The sequence below is a fragment of the Camelus dromedarius genome, chromosome 1 (genome assembly GCF_036321535.1).
Source record: "Camelus dromedarius isolate mCamDro1 chromosome 1, mCamDro1.pat, whole genome shotgun sequence".
Taxonomy (NCBI): domain Eukaryota; kingdom Metazoa; phylum Chordata; class Mammalia; order Artiodactyla; family Camelidae; genus Camelus; species Camelus dromedarius.
Window position 1 is genome coordinate 36,124,585 of NC_087436.1, and position 17,231 is coordinate 36,141,815.

At 38.2% G+C, this 17,231-nt stretch overlaps 2 protein-coding genes across 6 annotated transcripts in view; one reads left to right on the plus strand and one right to left on the minus strand.

The window, feature by feature from the left end:
• AFG2A (AFG2 AAA ATPase homolog A) overlaps positions 1-6,696 on the minus strand; it is a 303,934-nt gene extending 297,238 nt beyond the window's left edge. For 4 of the 5 annotated variants that reach the window (XR_010376820.1, XM_064476207.1, XM_031466462.2 and 1 more), the window contains exons 1-2: positions 6,441-6,634; positions 1,027-1,148 (exon numbers count right to left, since the gene is read on the minus strand). Coding sequence is in view for 4 of the 5 variants with exons in the window: in XM_064476207.1 (XP_064332277.1) it covers positions 1,027-1,148; positions 6,441-6,588 (270 nt within the window). In the remaining variant the exon portion in view is untranslated. Of the gene's footprint in view, positions 1-1,026; positions 1,149-6,440 lie in introns of all 5 variants that reach the window. The other variant, XM_010985561.3, reaches the window with a different exon arrangement.
• A 431-nt stretch (positions 6,697-7,127) lies between these two features.
• NUDT6 (nudix hydrolase 6) overlaps positions 7,128-17,231 on the plus strand; it is a 56,778-nt gene continuing 46,674 nt past the window's right edge. Inside the window, exons 1-3 of the mRNA XM_031466485.2 lie at positions 7,128-7,380; positions 11,178-11,381; positions 17,136-17,191. Coding sequence (XP_031322345.1) covers positions 7,143-7,380; positions 11,178-11,381; positions 17,136-17,191 — 498 coding nt within the window. The 5' untranslated portion in view covers positions 7,128-7,142. The remainder of the gene's footprint in view (positions 7,381-11,177; positions 11,382-17,135; positions 17,192-17,231) is intronic.

Genomic DNA, 17,231 nt, shown 5'->3' on the forward strand with positions numbered 1-17,231 from the left:
CACAGGAAATAAAAATATGAGAAGATAAATATTCGGAGAATATCAGTAATTTATGAGGAAGAAAACAGCACAGTCGAGTACCTGGATCTGCGAAACACAGACCTTACCCCAAAGGAGTTGCAATCTGACACAAGTTACAAAAAAAAAACTAATTTTTATAAATATTACATCTTTCATAGAAGATTAAGAATAATCCCACAATGAAAATGGTGGAAGAGATGAAGGGTGGATTTAGAGAAAGAGACAAAGGCATTAACAAATGATAAGAGGACAATGAGAAAAAATACTGAAGGCCCGCTAACTATAAGGTAATTCAGCCTGGAGCATAAACTACATCCAGCAAACAGTGAGGTACCCAACACAGGAGCTCCATGGGAACCTCGGTCTCATCAGACTTAAATGCTAAGGTAGAAACATGAAGATTTCTAGCTCCAAATAGTGGATTGAGTGTACGTGTTTATAGTCTTCTCTTCCGCAAGGCACAATGAAGGATTTTTTTTACAGTGTAAGCCCAGAACAATGAAAAGAATGGAGGCATGCCATCAGCAGATAAGAGATTACAAAACATTTCCAGATGACCCCCGGGATGAGAGAAGACCAACTAATGAAGCAGCAGAAGACACGGCAGAGGCAGAGAATACAGGGAAGCTTCTGGTCTTAGAGTCTTAGGGATGATGAATGGCCGCCAGGACAAACAGCTGAAAACAGGGAGGGTAATCAAATATTTACATACAAAGGAGATGATCTTCGTACTCGAAATAACATTTCTGTGGAGAAATACAACTAACTAGCAAACTGGAGAAACAGGGCTGGTAGTGTGTGTGTCACCACTTTGCGGGGAAAGGCTTCGCTCTGTATCATGACACTTAGGGGCTCCAACTCCCAGGGTATTGAAGGAAGGAAAAGTGTATACAGCTGTGAAGGTCTTATAAAAGAGAGTTTTTCATTTATTACTGCTTGTGTTGAAAATAAAAATCAAAAACATCTCAAATCTTTTTAAAGTAAGGAAATGTAAAGGATTCTCACCTCTTGCTTTCCGTCCAAACTGGTAAGTAACACTGGTCGACCGATACATATGTTTGCAGACTTCATGGTGTTGAGTCCAAGCTGAACAAGGGAATTCTGGAATGTCTTAGGAACTTTGTCATCTACAAGTAAGGACAACAAAAAATTATTTTCATACTATTTGGTACCTGAAGTTAAAGCATACTCTTTTGGAGTGAATAAAAATCCTCTATCCACACGACCACATGAATATACTTGCCATACCCTGGAGAAACTACTGTTCCAAGCCTCCTAATTTCATCAAACTGACTTAAAATCAAACCTTTCTGAGGGTCCACTGACAACATGAATGCTAACTGAAAAATAAGGTTTCATAGAGTGGGTATCGGTTTTCATTACTTAAAAAAAAATCTCTAATTTCATTACAAACTGAACATACTTGCAAGGCTTTTTATACTTGTATTCTGAGCTTTTCATTCTACACATTCTAAGTTGAGTGGGCTACTAGTATTCAAAGGCTTGACCTGGGGAAACGGCACATCATCTGGCTCTCGAGGATTATGTTTCCACTCTGACCCACATGACAGCAATCAGCCATTTCTCCTTTCTGTTTCCAAGAATACATTGAGAACAGTAACACAGGTCTTATTCCTTAGGTGAACACACACCAACTGAAACGACCATTAGTGCTTTCAACTTTCAGCCAAAGAAGGGGCCCAGAATTCAGCCCTGTTACAAAAGCTGAAAATTAAGTGCTAATATCTGCATCCCTGCCCACCCACCCCGTCAGTCTCCACACTTGGTTAGCTGTCCCTCCTCTGATTCTTCCAGCACCCGATGCTGCCAGATACTAGCATTTATCATCATAACACTCATATATCTTACAATCTGACTTTCCTCTAAACTATATACAGCTTTGGGGCAGGAACTGGATCATATTCATCTTTCTAACTGTAACGCCTATGAGTGCATCAAATACAGCAGCTGCGTAATAAATATCTGTGAACTGAATGAATGTATGAGTACACAGTATTTATTTTTTCAGCACAAAATCCATGCAATACTTATGATGCTATCATAAACTTTATTATAAAATTTATTATAACCACATATACCATAATCACAAAGCTCTAACTAGTATTAGAGTTCTTTAGTAATCTGAAAAACAGATCTTTTGCAATTAAAAAGGAACTAAGTCAATGAAAGCAAAACCATAAGGTATGTCTGATTTACATCATTCTCTGCTACTAAAAAATAACTTCTCAACACATTTATTTTCCCCCTGTCATCAGATAAACAAATCTAGAAAAACAAAACATATCCAGGGCTAAGATTAACAGTACTGAGAATAAAATAAGCATTTTTATAACATGAGAGTCTGAAAAGAGATTCAACTTTCCTGTGAGCCCCAGGTCTCTTACACAATTTACTCTCATCAACAACAGCAGAGCGTCCTGCTTGGTAACCTATAATGCTCAGTTTCTGCCACTTCTTTCTTCCTAATGAATGAAACCTCAGTGAATTACCCTTCTCTCTTGATAATTACCTTGCAGGTGTACTCAGTCCTTGACAAGATTCTACATTTTCTTCCTCTCTTCCCTCCATCCTATCCTGCACATTCACCATGCACCAAGATGTGACAAATCAGAGACTTATCTAAATACCTTCACTTCCTATCACCAATGGAGATCATGTTTAAATTCCCATCCACTGACCTTATTTCCTAATACATTTCTATTGTACTCTCTGTTTCAGCATCCAAATCTACTCAAGCTGTCCTCCATACAACTGCCTTCACCAGTCCTCATTCCTCCAATACTTAAAAAAAAGTATCTCTACATCCACTTCCCCATTAACTGAATTCACATTTATTGAGCATCTTATGTGCCAGATTAACTGAGATAGTAATTTCAAACAGCCACCCACCCTTCATCTGTTCATTCAGCAAACACTTACCATGTGCCCACTTTATAGGAGACACTATGATAGGCATGGGGGATACAAGGTGAACAAAAGGAGACACAGTCCTTAGCCTCACAGAGTTTATAACTTAATAGGATGAGAGAGTTATTGAACAGTCACTAACTAACTGTGTAATTATAAACTAAGATTAATGCAATGCAAGAATAACTAGAAGTGTTAGGAGAGTCTCTAATGAGGGGTCTGATCTAATTTGGAAGAATCAAAGACTGCTTCTCCAAGGAATAATGTTTCAATTCAGATCTGAAGGAAGAGTAAAATTAACTAAATGAAGGGGGGAAAAGACAATTCTCAGCAAAAGAAAATGGGATGTGCAGAGATCCTTGACAGAAGAGAGCACTGTGCATCTGAAGGAAAAAGTACAGGCAGAGTGGTGGGGGCAAGAAGGAGCCATACATGGAAGGTCAAGACCACCCAGAGCAGTGGGCTGTATCAAGCTCCTGGTCTTTAATATGACAGCAACTGGAATCGAGTTAGTGGTGAAAAGCAGGGTCAAAAAGATTTTCATTTTAGAAGATCATTCTGCCTGCAGAGTGGAAAAGGAATTGGAATGAAGCAGCTGGTGCAGTAGTCCAGGTGAGGGAGGATGGTGTCTGAGATTAAGGCTGAAGCAGTGGGAACGGAGTGCAGAAGTGGAATGTGGGAAGTGTTCCGGTAGCAAACAGGACTTGGTGGTGGACTCGATAATGTGAGGTGTTATGAATGAATCTTAGGCTTCTGAATTTTACAAAGGGGAAAAACTGAACAGAGCTTGAGTTTGTTTTGTTGGAGGAAATACGAATTCATGAGGTCAGTCTTGAAGTACCTTTGAAAAATCCAAAAACAGAGGGATAGCACAGTGCTGTACTCAAAGTGTGGGCCACAAATTAAGAAAGCAATCCCACTAACAATTGCATCAAATATAATAAAATACCTAGGAATAAATTTAGCCAAGGGGGTGAAAAACTATAAGACTCTGATGAAAGAAATTGAAAATGACACAAATAAATGGAAAGATATCCTCTGCTTATGGAGTGGAAGAATTAATATTGTTAATATCCATACTACCCAAAGCAATTCAACTCAACCCCTATCAAAATACCAATGGCATTTTTCAAAGAACTGGAACTAATAATCCTAAAATATGTATGGAACCATAAAAGACCCCAAATAGCCAAAGCAATCTTGAGAAAGAAAAGCAAAACTGGAGGTATACTGCAAAGTTATAGTAATTAACACATTATGGTACTGGCACAGAAACAGAAAGATCGATCAAACAGAATAGAGAGCCCAGAAATAGACGCACATCTCTATGGGTTCATCAACATCAATTAATTGATGATAAAGGAGTCAAGAATATGTAATGTGGAAAAGACAGCATCTTCAATAAATGGTGTTGGGAAAACTGTACAGCTACATGCGAAAGAATCAAATTGCATCACTTCCTTACAACATGTACTGAAATAAACTTAAAATGGATTAAAGACTTAAATGTAAGATCTGAAGCCATAAAACTAGAAGAAAACACAGGCAGTAAATAAACTCTTTGAAGTTGGTACTAGCAATATTTTTTTGGATCTGTCTCCTGAGGCAAGGGCAACAAAAGCAAAAATTAATAAATGAGACTACATCAAATTAAAAAGCTTTTGCACAGCAAAGGAAATCATCAACAAAATAAAAAGGCAGCACTGAATGAGAGAAGATATCTGCAAATGATATTTCTGATAAGGGGTTAATATCCAAAATATGTAAAGAACTTTTATATGTAAGTGTGTACATATTCTATACATGTGTAAAATATATATAAAATACTGGAATATTACTCAGCCATAAAAACAATGAAATATTTCCATTAGGAACAATATGAATGGATCTAGAGAGTATTACACTAAGTGAAATGTCAAAGAAAGACAAACATCATATGATTTCACTTATATGTAGAATCAAAAAACCAAAAATAAATAGAAACAAACTCATAGATACAAAGAACAAAGGGATAGTTGCCAGATGGGAGAAGGATGAGGGGGTTGGGTAAAACAGGTGAAGGGGATTAAGAGGTATAAACTTCCAGTTATAAAGTAAGTCACAGAGATGTAACGTACAGCGTAAGGAACAGAGTCAATAATACTGTAAAAACTTTGTACGGTGACAGATGGTTACTAGACTTATCATGGTAACCACTTTGTAATGTATTTAAAAGTGAATCACTATGTTGTACACATGAAACTAATACAATATTGTTCATCAACTACATTTCAATTAAAAGAAAAAAAAGTGTGGTCCACGAACTATTTGTTAATGTTCACGAGGTGAGTACAAAGAATGAGAAAATGCATTTAGAAGCTTTTCACTGCCATTTGAGAGTAATTTTATACCTGTTAAATCTAAAATAGATTTCTATTTTTTAAACTTATTTTCCCAGTAATTTATTTTTACTGTACTTTACAACAGCCCTGATTTGTGACATGTCATAGATTTTACAATTTCTCTAGAGTTTGAGGAGCACTGGTCTAGAAGACAATTAAATCAAGACTTGTAAACAACATAAATTACAAATACAAATAAAAAATAATAATGGTCCAAATGGGAAACTTTGGGCATTGGATGAACTTGCATAAGAAAGAAGATTTACAGAGAGAAAAAGAGGGTTTAGGACTAAGAATTAAGGAACTTCTACATTTGACAGGTAACAGAGGGTGAGCTTGCAAAGGAAACTGATGAAGTACCAACAAAAAGAGGGAAATAAACTAAGAAAATTTGATGACATATAAAAAGATTAAATGAGATACGTTTGTGACATAATCAATCTCCTGCTCACACCCGTGTGCAATTAAGAGCAGTTATTAACTACTAGAACCTGTGTAGTAGGGAAAAGGCCACCTTTCATTCTTAAAGGCACACTGATGTCTCTTAAGAAAGAACGCATCCACATCGTTACCAAACTGGGAATTTAGTTTTTTAGTATATGTTTACTATACTCGGTAGAAATGAGTGGTTTTGCAGTTAAATATGCCGTTAATCTTAAATACAGCAACGTCGTTTCAAGTACAACTTAGAAATTCAAAGAAATTTACAAAAGAGCCAGCTGGACTTAGCCACGGAGAAGTCATTCCTGCCTAACTTCTCCAGAGCAAGCGTGGCTTGGGGTGTCTTACACACTTCTGTGCCGCTTTCACACCTCGGCCTCGCCCAACTTTTAAAAACCTCTGCACCTCTGTATAGCACGGAAATACATACAAGATCTTATAGTAGCTTACGGTGAAAAAGAATGAGACAATGAATATATGTATGTTCACGTATGACTGGAAAACTGTGCTCCACACTGGAAATTGACACAACATAGTAAACTGACTATAACTCAATAAAATAAAATTTAAAACAAACAAAACCTCTGCACCTCAAGGCAGAATCGCTAGGTTTTCGTCCCCTCAGGCTGCGCGCCCTCGGCCTCGAGTCTCCCCCTTAGAACTCTTTACCCTTTTCTAAGAAGTTGATCACCACCAGAGTTCCGGCCGCAACGGCAGGAGAAGCCTTGGACCCCGCAAGTACGGAAGCAGCGGAGGGCGAGGGCGAACCGCTCTCGGCGCTTTGGTTCTGCCGTTTTCTGTTCTTCTTGGAAGACATGATCGGAAGGCAGCCCCAAGAGAAGCAGCGGTAAAGCCGGCTCAACGTGCACGCTTCTCTGAGAGAAAAACTTCCGGGGCAGAAGGCAGCGAGGCTCCGTCCCGCGCCGTAATCCCTTGAGTGGAGCGCAATAGAAGCGGGCGAACTGAGCGTCTTCAGAATCCGCCGTCATTGATTTCTGCCATGGAAGAAGGCTTAGGTGGACAGACCGTCATCTAGATTGTAAATTCCTGAAAAACAGGACTTTTTCCAATCTCTGCCGCCCTCCTCATCCCTGAACAAACGTCTGTTGAATTAAACCGGGTGGGGGGAGGGGAGTCGTGGGAAAGTTTCTCCCCTCTTTCCTGGAGCCGGGCAAATTCCTGAGAGGAGCCAGTCGGCAAGACTCAGCCGTCTCCTCTGCCTAGCGCTGCAAAGTGGTAACCGTGGCTCAACTCTGATAAGGGTTGGGTGGTACTCTTCTAAAACTTACGGTAGCGTCCTCTGTTCCAGGGCGCACGGCGTAGGTACTTAAGAGGCTCGCGGTGCGTGGGGCCACGACGGCGGGCGTGGAGATGCAGCCGTCGCGAAGCGGGAGCTACTGGCGCGCGGTGCTGGCCCGGGCCCGCCGCGCGGTGCTCTTATCGGGACCCCGCTGGGCCTCGGACGGCTCGGGTTACGCGCAGGATCCCCTGGCCGGAGCCGGCGAGCTGCCGGGAGAGCTGGACAGATTCGGGGGCGTCTCGGTGCGCCTGGCGCGGCTGGACACGCTGGACCGCCTGGACCCCGCCGCCTTCAAGAGGGCCTTGCAGGGCAAGTGCGGCTGGACCGAGGCTCCCCGGGCTCCTGAGCCTTTCTGTTGAAGTAACCGTGGCCCCCACCCCCGAGTCGCGCCCTAAACCCGTCAACTACCGAGTCCAGAGGGAAGGGGAGAGGGCACGCGCGACCCGCACGCGTTTTGTGCCTTCGCTTTTGTGCTTTTTACTGGGAGGTCTCTGAGGTGGTTGGGTGAAATGGTGACGAGCTCAAGCTTTGGGGTCGGCAGCCCTCGTTTCTGGTACTCTTTCTAGTGTGGCCTTGGGCAAGTTGTGTAAACCAGCATTTTTCTCATCCGTAAAACCAGGTAATAGGAACTAGCGGAATTGCTAAGGGATAAGTTGTATAAGGCGTATAAAAGTGCCTAGGACGGTATCTGCTATATATTTAACGCTTAGTATATGTTTGTTAATAGCATATTATAATTTACTATCATTTACTAAGCCTTGGTTCTGCTGGGCACTTTGCAAAAGACAGAACTATCTCACTTTCTAATACAGGTGGTGGGCAGTGGGTGGGCCAGAGGTTCTGAGTGGTCGTTATTTGTACGCAAGTCGGGTCAGGAGCTGTGGCGCTGAGAACTGGAGAGTTTGCTTCTATTTAGAGACCAGCAAGCATTTTATGATTAACCAGGGAGATTGGTGAGTGGTTTCAGTCTTCAATAGGAAAACTCACTCCTCTATTTGAACCTTGAGCCCAATGATAAGAAAGTAAGCCTGGAAGGAGGAGCCTTCACTTTGAGAGCCTTTGATTTGGTGGAACAGCCTGTTTTTCAAACTGGCCTTGAGAGTCCTTATAACCAAATTCAAGGTAGAGCATGGAATTTAGCCATGGAAAGATCCTCTCACACTAACAGGAAACTTCAAATAATCTTTATCCTATGGAGCAATGTGGCAAGTGAGCATCTGTGGAAATATAATTCAGCTAGTTATTTCAATCTTTAATTATCCGTATTTCTAAGCTAATTACTTCTTCACGTTATTTTCTCTCCTACGTGTGAACAATTGCTAACTTTAGCAGTATTACCAGTAAGCGAATCAAATCAATGTTCAGCCTCTAATATGTGTATATATGTGTGGGTAGACGCGGGTATTTATTGCACACTTGTCACTTGTTAATGGATCAAACAGGTTATCAAAACACTACCTAAGTCAAGAAGGCAAAGCAGAAAGTGGGTTGGGCTTGGAATCTCCCAGGTTCTGCCACATGGTTAGCCAGGCATTAGGCAAATCACTGAAAATATTTGCCTCAGGTTGCTTATGTGAATAATGCCAGCTCTAATTACTTCACTGGATGGATGTGATCAGGCATAAATTACATGAAACTAGTTTATAAACTCTGAAATACCATATACTTTTTTTTATCTTCTTAAATTATTTTGCACTAAGTGCTAGACACTGTTTTAAGAACTTCACAAATATTGACTCATTTAATCCTCATAACAGCCTGTGAGATAGGTACTAATATTATCCTCATTTCAAAGATGATGGTACTAAGAGACAGATTAACTTCCCCTGGTTCTGGAAGCTGTTCTTACTGCACTAAAAGAGCTATTGCTAATTTTTTTGTTACTGAGTCAAACAAAACTGAATGGTATCACCAATAAAAAGAAACTGAAAAAGTCTGAGAAGAAAGTCAAATAGAAAGTCTAAATCTTTCTTTTTAAGTAATTGTACTGATGTATTAGCAATAGTTGTTATGCACCTTTATATGTGAAGTCTATTCTTTTACTGTTTCTGTAACTAATAACTAAAGTTAGATGAACAGGCAATATGTGGTTCAGCTTCACATATCTGCATAAAGAGTAGTCCTTAGGTTCACATATGGAGAGCAGGTGAAGAAAGGTCAGAGAGGTGGTGTGTGAGCTCACCTTGAGAGATAAGAGATGAGGGATGGAGGAGGAAAAAGCATTGAAGTTTATTAGAGAAAAAGAGAAAAAAAGGATTTAAAAAATGATTCTTAAACTTCAGGCATTGGAGCCAGAAATATGCCTGTAAATAAAACTAATTTGGGGTGGATGGTGTAGGAGTCAGTTTTGAACATGGGTGTGAAGTTTGATGTAGCAGCCTTCAGGAAATGTATGAGATGAGAGCAGCTGGAAAGCAGAAAACTTCAGTGTTCAGTAAGGTCAGGACCGGGCAACTGTCCTTGTATAGTTGTTGGCTGAAGCAGTGGAAGTGGATGGATTCTCCAAGTCAGAGTGTAAAGATTAAAAATAGTGAACAAGTGACCGTACATTCAGAACCTCAGCTTTTTCATTTGATTGGAATGATTGGGGAAGGAGTACGTGGGAACTTTCTGGGGTGACAGAAATGTTCTACAGTCTCGACTGTGGGTTACACAGGTATCTGCATGTGTCAGAACTCATCAAATGTTCACTTAAGATTTGTTCCTTTCACTTTATGTAATTCTGTGTTAATTTCAAAAAGATTTAATTAGAGAAAGATGGAGGTGAGAGGATCTGAGGGAGACACCATAGTCCCAAATCAAGAAGTCTGTTAAGCTAAGGCTCTGGAGTTGTCTGTCAGTGTGTTAGGCGCACTAACTTTCAGAGAGGTAGGGAACAGGGAAAGTTACTGCAGAGGCTGTAGAAGAGAAAGGAAAGGAATCTACCCATTAAATAATCAAGTCTTTCCCTCTCCACGTGTACTTTACAGGATTATTGTAAAGATTAAGTGAGATGGTGGATAAAAAAAGTACTCTGAAAAGTTTTTCTAAAACTGTGAAGCATTTATTTCTTCACCTATAAATTAAGGGTGATAATACCTGCTTTTCATGTTGTGAGAACTTAGTGAAGTGTATCTAAAGTGTCTGGAATATAGTAAGGAACAGATAAATGTTAGCATCTTTTTTCCCTGGCTCAATCTTAAGTAATTAAGTAAGAGAATTTAAAGTCAAAGACAGAAAGACTATCTTCATGTTCATCGTGGTATTTATTCTAAAGAAAAATTAGAAACAATCTAAATACATAAGAGTAGGTTGGTTAAGTAGCTTATGGTATACCTATATAAGGAAAATTATGCAGTCATTAAGAATGTTCATTTAAGAATTTTAATGACATAGCAAAATATTTACAATATAATATGTAGTTTAAAAATATACTGTAAATTACTTTGTAACAGTATAATCATATGATGTCAATTCCAAAATTCATGGGAAAATATCAAAATTTTAAATTTTATCAGTGTGCTAATGTGAATTTTTAATTTCTTTATACTTTATTTTCAAAATTTTCTAGAACTACCATACATTATTTTAAAAACAAATTTATACTTTTAACCACCTTGAAATGTATAAACAAAAAATATGTGTGTATATATATAGAGAGAGAGATGTAACAGGACTCCTAAAGGAAGAGTAAATAGAAGCCCATAATGGTCATTTACAAAGGTTAAAACTACAGTTGTTGAACAGCACTGAAATGGTATTTTATTTAAATCAGTTTATTTCTTCATTGTGCAATTATTGAGCACCAATTATGTACCAAGTATTGTCAGATGATATGAATATAAAGATCATCACATTAGCCTGGTAGAAAAATCATATAAACAGGGTAGTAATTATCATAGAACATTTAAATGTAATAAAACAGTTCCCATGCTGCGGATGTATGTGAACAGGACATTTTGGGACTCCCCTCCCCCCGCCAAAGAGAGCTAACTAGTGTAACTAGTGAGGGACGTGGAGCTTAAACATGGCTTCCTGGAGAGGGGACAGCCAGAGATGAGTTTTAATTTACTCCACTCCTGTCACTGGAAAATATTTACAGGTTTATTTTTTCCTCTCCGTTTTAGCTGCAGTACAGAAATGGAGATCAGAAGGTAGAGTAGCCATATGGTTGCACATTCCCATCCTCCAAAGCCGCTTTATTGCCCCTGCCGCTTCCCTGGGCTTCTGCTTTCACCACGCAGAATCGGATGCTTCCACGCTGACCCTGTGGCTGGGAGAGGGGCCCAGCAGATTACCAGGATACGCGACACATCAAGTGGGAGTTGCAGGTCAGTTTCAAACTAATGATGATCAAAATTAACTTTTTAGAGGGTTACCCAATTTCTTACAGCTGAGTGATAGTTTATTCACGTGGAATTAATAATTTGATTAAATGATTATCGTCCTTGGAACTATAGCTTAGCCTTTAATTAAATGAAGTTTGCCTTATGATTCAGCAGAGGGCAGCCTAGAGAACAAGCAAGTTTAGTGTGTGGTTTTCCAAAGGATATATTTGAACATGTTTTACCCAAGATATTTGAACTTCACTACTGACATAGTTATACTAAATTAATTCATTTCATTATGGTAAAACATATTAATACTAATTATGTGAATTAGTAAAATAAAAGATAGCATTTAAGTTGAATTTTAGGTAAAGCAAACCAGTTTTTCAGTGATTTTGAACATCTTAAAGATATCTACACTAAGTCAGTGTGCCAAACAGTTGTTTAAAATAGCATAGTTTAAATACAGAATTTTGAAGTCACTGATTAGCTTCAGAAACATAGTCTTGAGAGAATACTTGCTTTAGGTTAAGACAATTCTCAAATTGTAGAGTGCATCAGAATCACCTGGAGGGCTTGTTAAACCAGATTGCTGTGCCTCGGTCCCAAAAGTTTCTAATTGAGTTGGTCTGGGGAGGGGCTCGAGAATTGTGCTTCTAATAAGTTCTCTGCTGCTGCAGCTGTTAATATGCTGGCCCTAGAATTACCCTTTGAGAAGCAAGGTGAAGAAAACTTCTAGATTTTCCAGAAAAACAAAAATAGAAAAGAACCCTTATAATTTAAAATAAATTAAAGCAGTAGTGTGTATTAATTAGTAATAATATTATTTGTCTTTATGTAATTTACAAGAGGTTTTTAAAGGTAGTTTGCATCTTAGAAGTCTTTTAAAGGTGTTGTTAAAGGATCTCTGATGTTTTCTCTGTCCATGCTCTGGCGCCCCTATAGCAATTCGTAAACTTTCCATTCACCTCTACTTCAAAAGACTGCTTAATAGTTTGATGACAGCCAAGCACTTTGTTGGAAAGTCATATAGATAATTATCAATTCATTGGTACAGCCTTCCAAATAAGAGTTTCCAGCTGTTCCTACAGATTTGGTAATATATGCATAAACAGTGTCCTGTGAAGGATTTGTTTATAACTAAGTGCTGTATTATATATTATAGTTAAGATACGCTGTAGGAATTCAGAGAATGAGAGATATAGAACTTGACCAGAGTCTGTAAGACTACCTAGGATTTCAAGTCCTATTGGGGTAGAAAGATAATGTAACAAATTGTCCTGGAAAGGTACACAGTTTTTTAGGTGAAGAAATAATAGTTGACATTTGTTATAAGCAACAGAAGGCAGGTGTAGCTGGTGAAGGGAGTCAGAACATACCACCCCAAAATATGCCACTTTTGGCATGTTGATTATTTTGAGTTGGAGATCAGTTGAAAAACGGCAGATGCAGGAAGGACTCTCTGCCTGCTCCTACCTTAAAGCAGGGCATAAGTTTCTTGTTCCGTGAAGAGGACATTCTTATCACCAGAGATGGGGAGTTGACACTGAAATGAGTGTATACAAACCTTGTTAAAACAACCCTTATAAAATGAGAAGAGTTAAAGAGACAATTCTTCAGTGAAGATATACAGATGGCCAACAGACACATTTGAAAAGATGCTTAATATCACTAATTATTAGAGAAATGCAAATCAAAACTACAGTGAGGTATCATCTCACACCAGTCAGAATGGCCATCATTAAAAAAATCTATAAATAATAAATGCTGGAGAGGCTGTGGAGAAAAAGGAACCCTCCTACACTGCTGGTGGGAATGTAATTGGGTGCAGCCACTATGGAGGACAGTATGAAGTTTCCTTAAACTAAAGATAAACTTACCATATGAACCAGCAATCCCACTCCTGGGCATATATCCTGAGAAAACTACAATTCAAAAAGACAAATGCACCCCAATGTTCATACCAGCACTGTATACAATAGCCAAGACATGGAAACTGTCTTAATGTCCATTGACAGATGAGGGGAGAAGTGTGTGTGTGTATATAATGGAATATTATTCAGCCATAAAAAGAATGAAATCATTCCATTTGTAGCAACATGGATAGTCCTAGAGATTATCATACTACGTGAAGTTGAAGACAAATATATGATGTTGCTTATATGGGGAAACTAAAAAAAGAAAGAAAGAAGGAAAGAAAGAAAGAAAAAATACATGTTTTATTTACAAACCAGAAGTAGACTCGCGGACATAGAAAACAAACTGTAGTTACCAGTGGGGAAAAGGGGAAAGGGTGGGTAAATTCGGAATTTGGGGTTAACAGATACACGTTACTATATGTGAAATAGGTAAACAACAAGGACCTGCTGTATAGCACAGGGAACTATATTCAGTTTCTTGTAATGAGCTGTAATGGAAAAGAATCTGAAAATGTATGTGTATATGTCTGAAACTGAATTACTTTGCTATACACATGAAACTAACATTTTAAATCAACTACACTTCACTTAAAAAATAAGAATTCAAAAAAAAAATCCTTATGTTCTATTAGTTTCCCCCATATATTTCCTAGTCACTTTTTCACAATTTACCTCCCCTACCCCAAACACTTTTGTCATTTCTTCACAGTTTATCCTTCTTTTTCACAATGGTACATAAGCCCCAAGTCTAACCACTTTTGAGGGATTTTCACTTCTTTCTTTGACGCTCTCCACCCCCACCCCAGGCCATGTAAAAATATTAACATCAAGTAAAACTTACATACTTTTTATCCATTGATCTGTCCTCTTCTCAGTTCAACTCATAATTCCCAGACACAGAACCTAAGTGGGCAGAAGAAAAAAATCTTTCCTCTCCAGCACTTGAATGGAGTGATCTATAGCTTTATTTTTTTAATACCTTTATTGTGGTATGATTCCTGTAAGTAACCTACACATATTTCAGACGTACAATTTGATGAATTTTGATAGACATGTCTACCAATGAAACCACCACCACAATCAAGATAGCTAACATTTCCATCACTCCCCAAGAGGTGCAAATTTCGAATTCTCAATTTATCCCTTCCCCCACCCCCCTGTTTAACCCCCTGGAAATCATAAAGTTTGTTCTCTAGGTCTGTGAGTCTGTTTCTGTGTTGTAGATAAGTTCATTTGTGTCCTTTTTTTCAGATTCCATATATAAGCAATATCATATGGTATTTTTCTTTCTCTTTCTGGCTTGCTTAAAATGATCTCCAGGTCTATCCATGTTGCTGCAAATGGCATTATTTTATTTTTTATAGCTGAGTAGTATCCATTGTGTGTGTGTGTATGTATATACACACATACCACATCTTCTTTATCCAGTCATCTGTCAATGAACCTTTAGGTTGTTTCCATTTTGGCTATTGTAAATAGTGCTGCTGTGAACATTGGGGTGCATGTGTCTTTTCAAATTATATTTTCCTCTAGATATATGCCCAGGAATGGCATTGCTGGATCATACTGTAAGTCTGTTTTTAGTTTTTTGAGGAATATCCATACTGTCCTCCATAGTGGCTGCACCAATTTACATTCCTACCAGCAGTGTAGGAGGGTTCCCTTTTCTCTACAGCCTCTCCAGCATTTATTATTTGTAGACTTTTTAATGATGGCCATTCTGACTGGTGTGAGGTAATATCTCATTTTAGTTTCAACTTGCATTTCTGTAACAATTAGTGATGTTGAGCATCTTTTCACAGCAATATAGCTTGCTTTCTGTTCTTGAAATATAGCAAGCTTTTATTTGCCTCAGAATCTTTAAACATACTGGTTCCTCTTTCTACAGTGTTCTTCCCCAGGGCTTTGTTTATCTGGCTCTTTAGGGCTGAGGCCTGTGCTCAGATATCTTCTCTGAAAAGCTCCCAACCTTCCTTTCTAACATGGAGTCCTCCTGCATGCCAGTCCCATCATCCTTTGTCCCTTTACCCAGCTCGGGATATCCAGTTTTTCTTACCAGCACTTATCACAATCTGAAATTATCAAGTACTTAACTTCCCCCACGAGGGGAGCTATTTCACCTGGCTTGTTTACTTCTGTATCCTCAGGCTAAGCACAGTGTCTGGTATAAAGTAGATGCACACTAAATATTTCTTGCATGAGTGATTGGATAGATCTTCAAGTGGAAACATCAGCCCTCTGAAAAGGAAGTGGTGGTGTGGGGAAAGGCTAGTGTTGCACAGAGAGAAGAATGCCTGCTCGGATCCAGGCAGGATGTCAGCTGTAGGCACTCAGGATAATTATGAGAATAGCTGAGATAAAGACATTTAGCACAATACTTGACTAATCATAATAATATAATAGTAACCTCTTTTTAATCCCTGATCTCTTTAGATTTATTCAATTTTTATGTTGAGACCAGCAGGGGTCGCTCACATGGTGCTTTAGCAGTGCCAGTTTTGTCTGGAATAAATATTTTGTTCATGTTTGTAGTGAACTAGGGAAAAGTTCAATTTGAGTAATCACAAGTTATTAAAATTTAAGAGTAGGTTTCCTTGGCATTTCTCTGGCATTCTGTCCCTTGTAAATTCTAATTAAATTATAGTTTATATTTTTCAACAGAAGCCAACATTAATGTTAATTATATCTCACTTTGTAGTTTTCCTTCTTGCTTTGAAATATTAAAATGTGATGTTTTAATTCCAGAGAAGATTGCTCCTTTGTGTTGCACATATCTATTTCCTGCTATATTTTATCTCTACATAGCATTTATCACCTTCTCATGTTCTGTATAATTTATTTTTTGTTTACATATTTGTCACCTTCTCATACAGACACCAGAACATGAGCCCTATAAGGATAGGGAATTTTGTTCTGTCTGCACTATGTCCCTAGCAGCTAGACAAGTGCCTGACACAAAACAGGACCTCAGTGAGTGTACTGTGTACAGAACCTATATGTGTAATATATGGGAGTTCAAGTAATATTAAAAGTATTGATGAATAAGTGGAAAAATACCTCTCTAACAGTATCTTCTCACACTATGTAAATACAAATTATTTTTAAATTATAGCATTTAAAGGAACCTAATATAAATCTTTAAAATGTCATTTGTATTTTTGACCCAGGATTACCTGAAAAGAAAACTTACTTATTTTTGAGTCCCTAACATCTAGCAAAATGCCTAGTGTGCAGGGCAATGTACATAATGAATGAATAAGTAAAAGAAATGGACTAGACCTTAAAATATAAAATAAATAAGTATTCAAAGGTAATATGTTATAAAGTTGTGTATATACATGGTAAAGAAATTTAAGTGGCTTCAAGGATGTCTTGAATACTGAGATATCTGAGGTATGGATCCCCAGGGAGCACAACCCATTTTCTATACATAGTGATTCAGGAAATAAAAATGAGAATGGAAGAGTCAATTCACTTATTCAATAAATATTTTTAAGCACTTAAAATTGTACACTAAAGGAAATGGTTAAAAAAAGGTTAGAAAGACTAATTTATTTAACTGTACTATCAAGAATAGATGATCTAGAAAAGATGCAGATGGTTATATACAAGCTAGCATATGCTAGAACCATCACTGGTACTCAGAGTTGTAAAATGAACTAGATAACTGAACAACCAGTTTTCCTGGTGGAGAGATTTTACAAGTCTACATGGATGAGGTGGATGTTTGAACTAGGCCTGTGGAAATGGGTAGGATTTTAATGGCCACAGGTAATAGTGTGGGAGGAGTCTAAAGTGAATGAAATTCATATTTCTCAATTATTTTTCACCCCAATAGGAGCTGTATTTGATGAAAATACTAGAAAAATATTGGTTGTACAAGATCGAAATAAAGTAAGTTGCTTTGCTTTATAAATTGCTTTCTAAATATTTA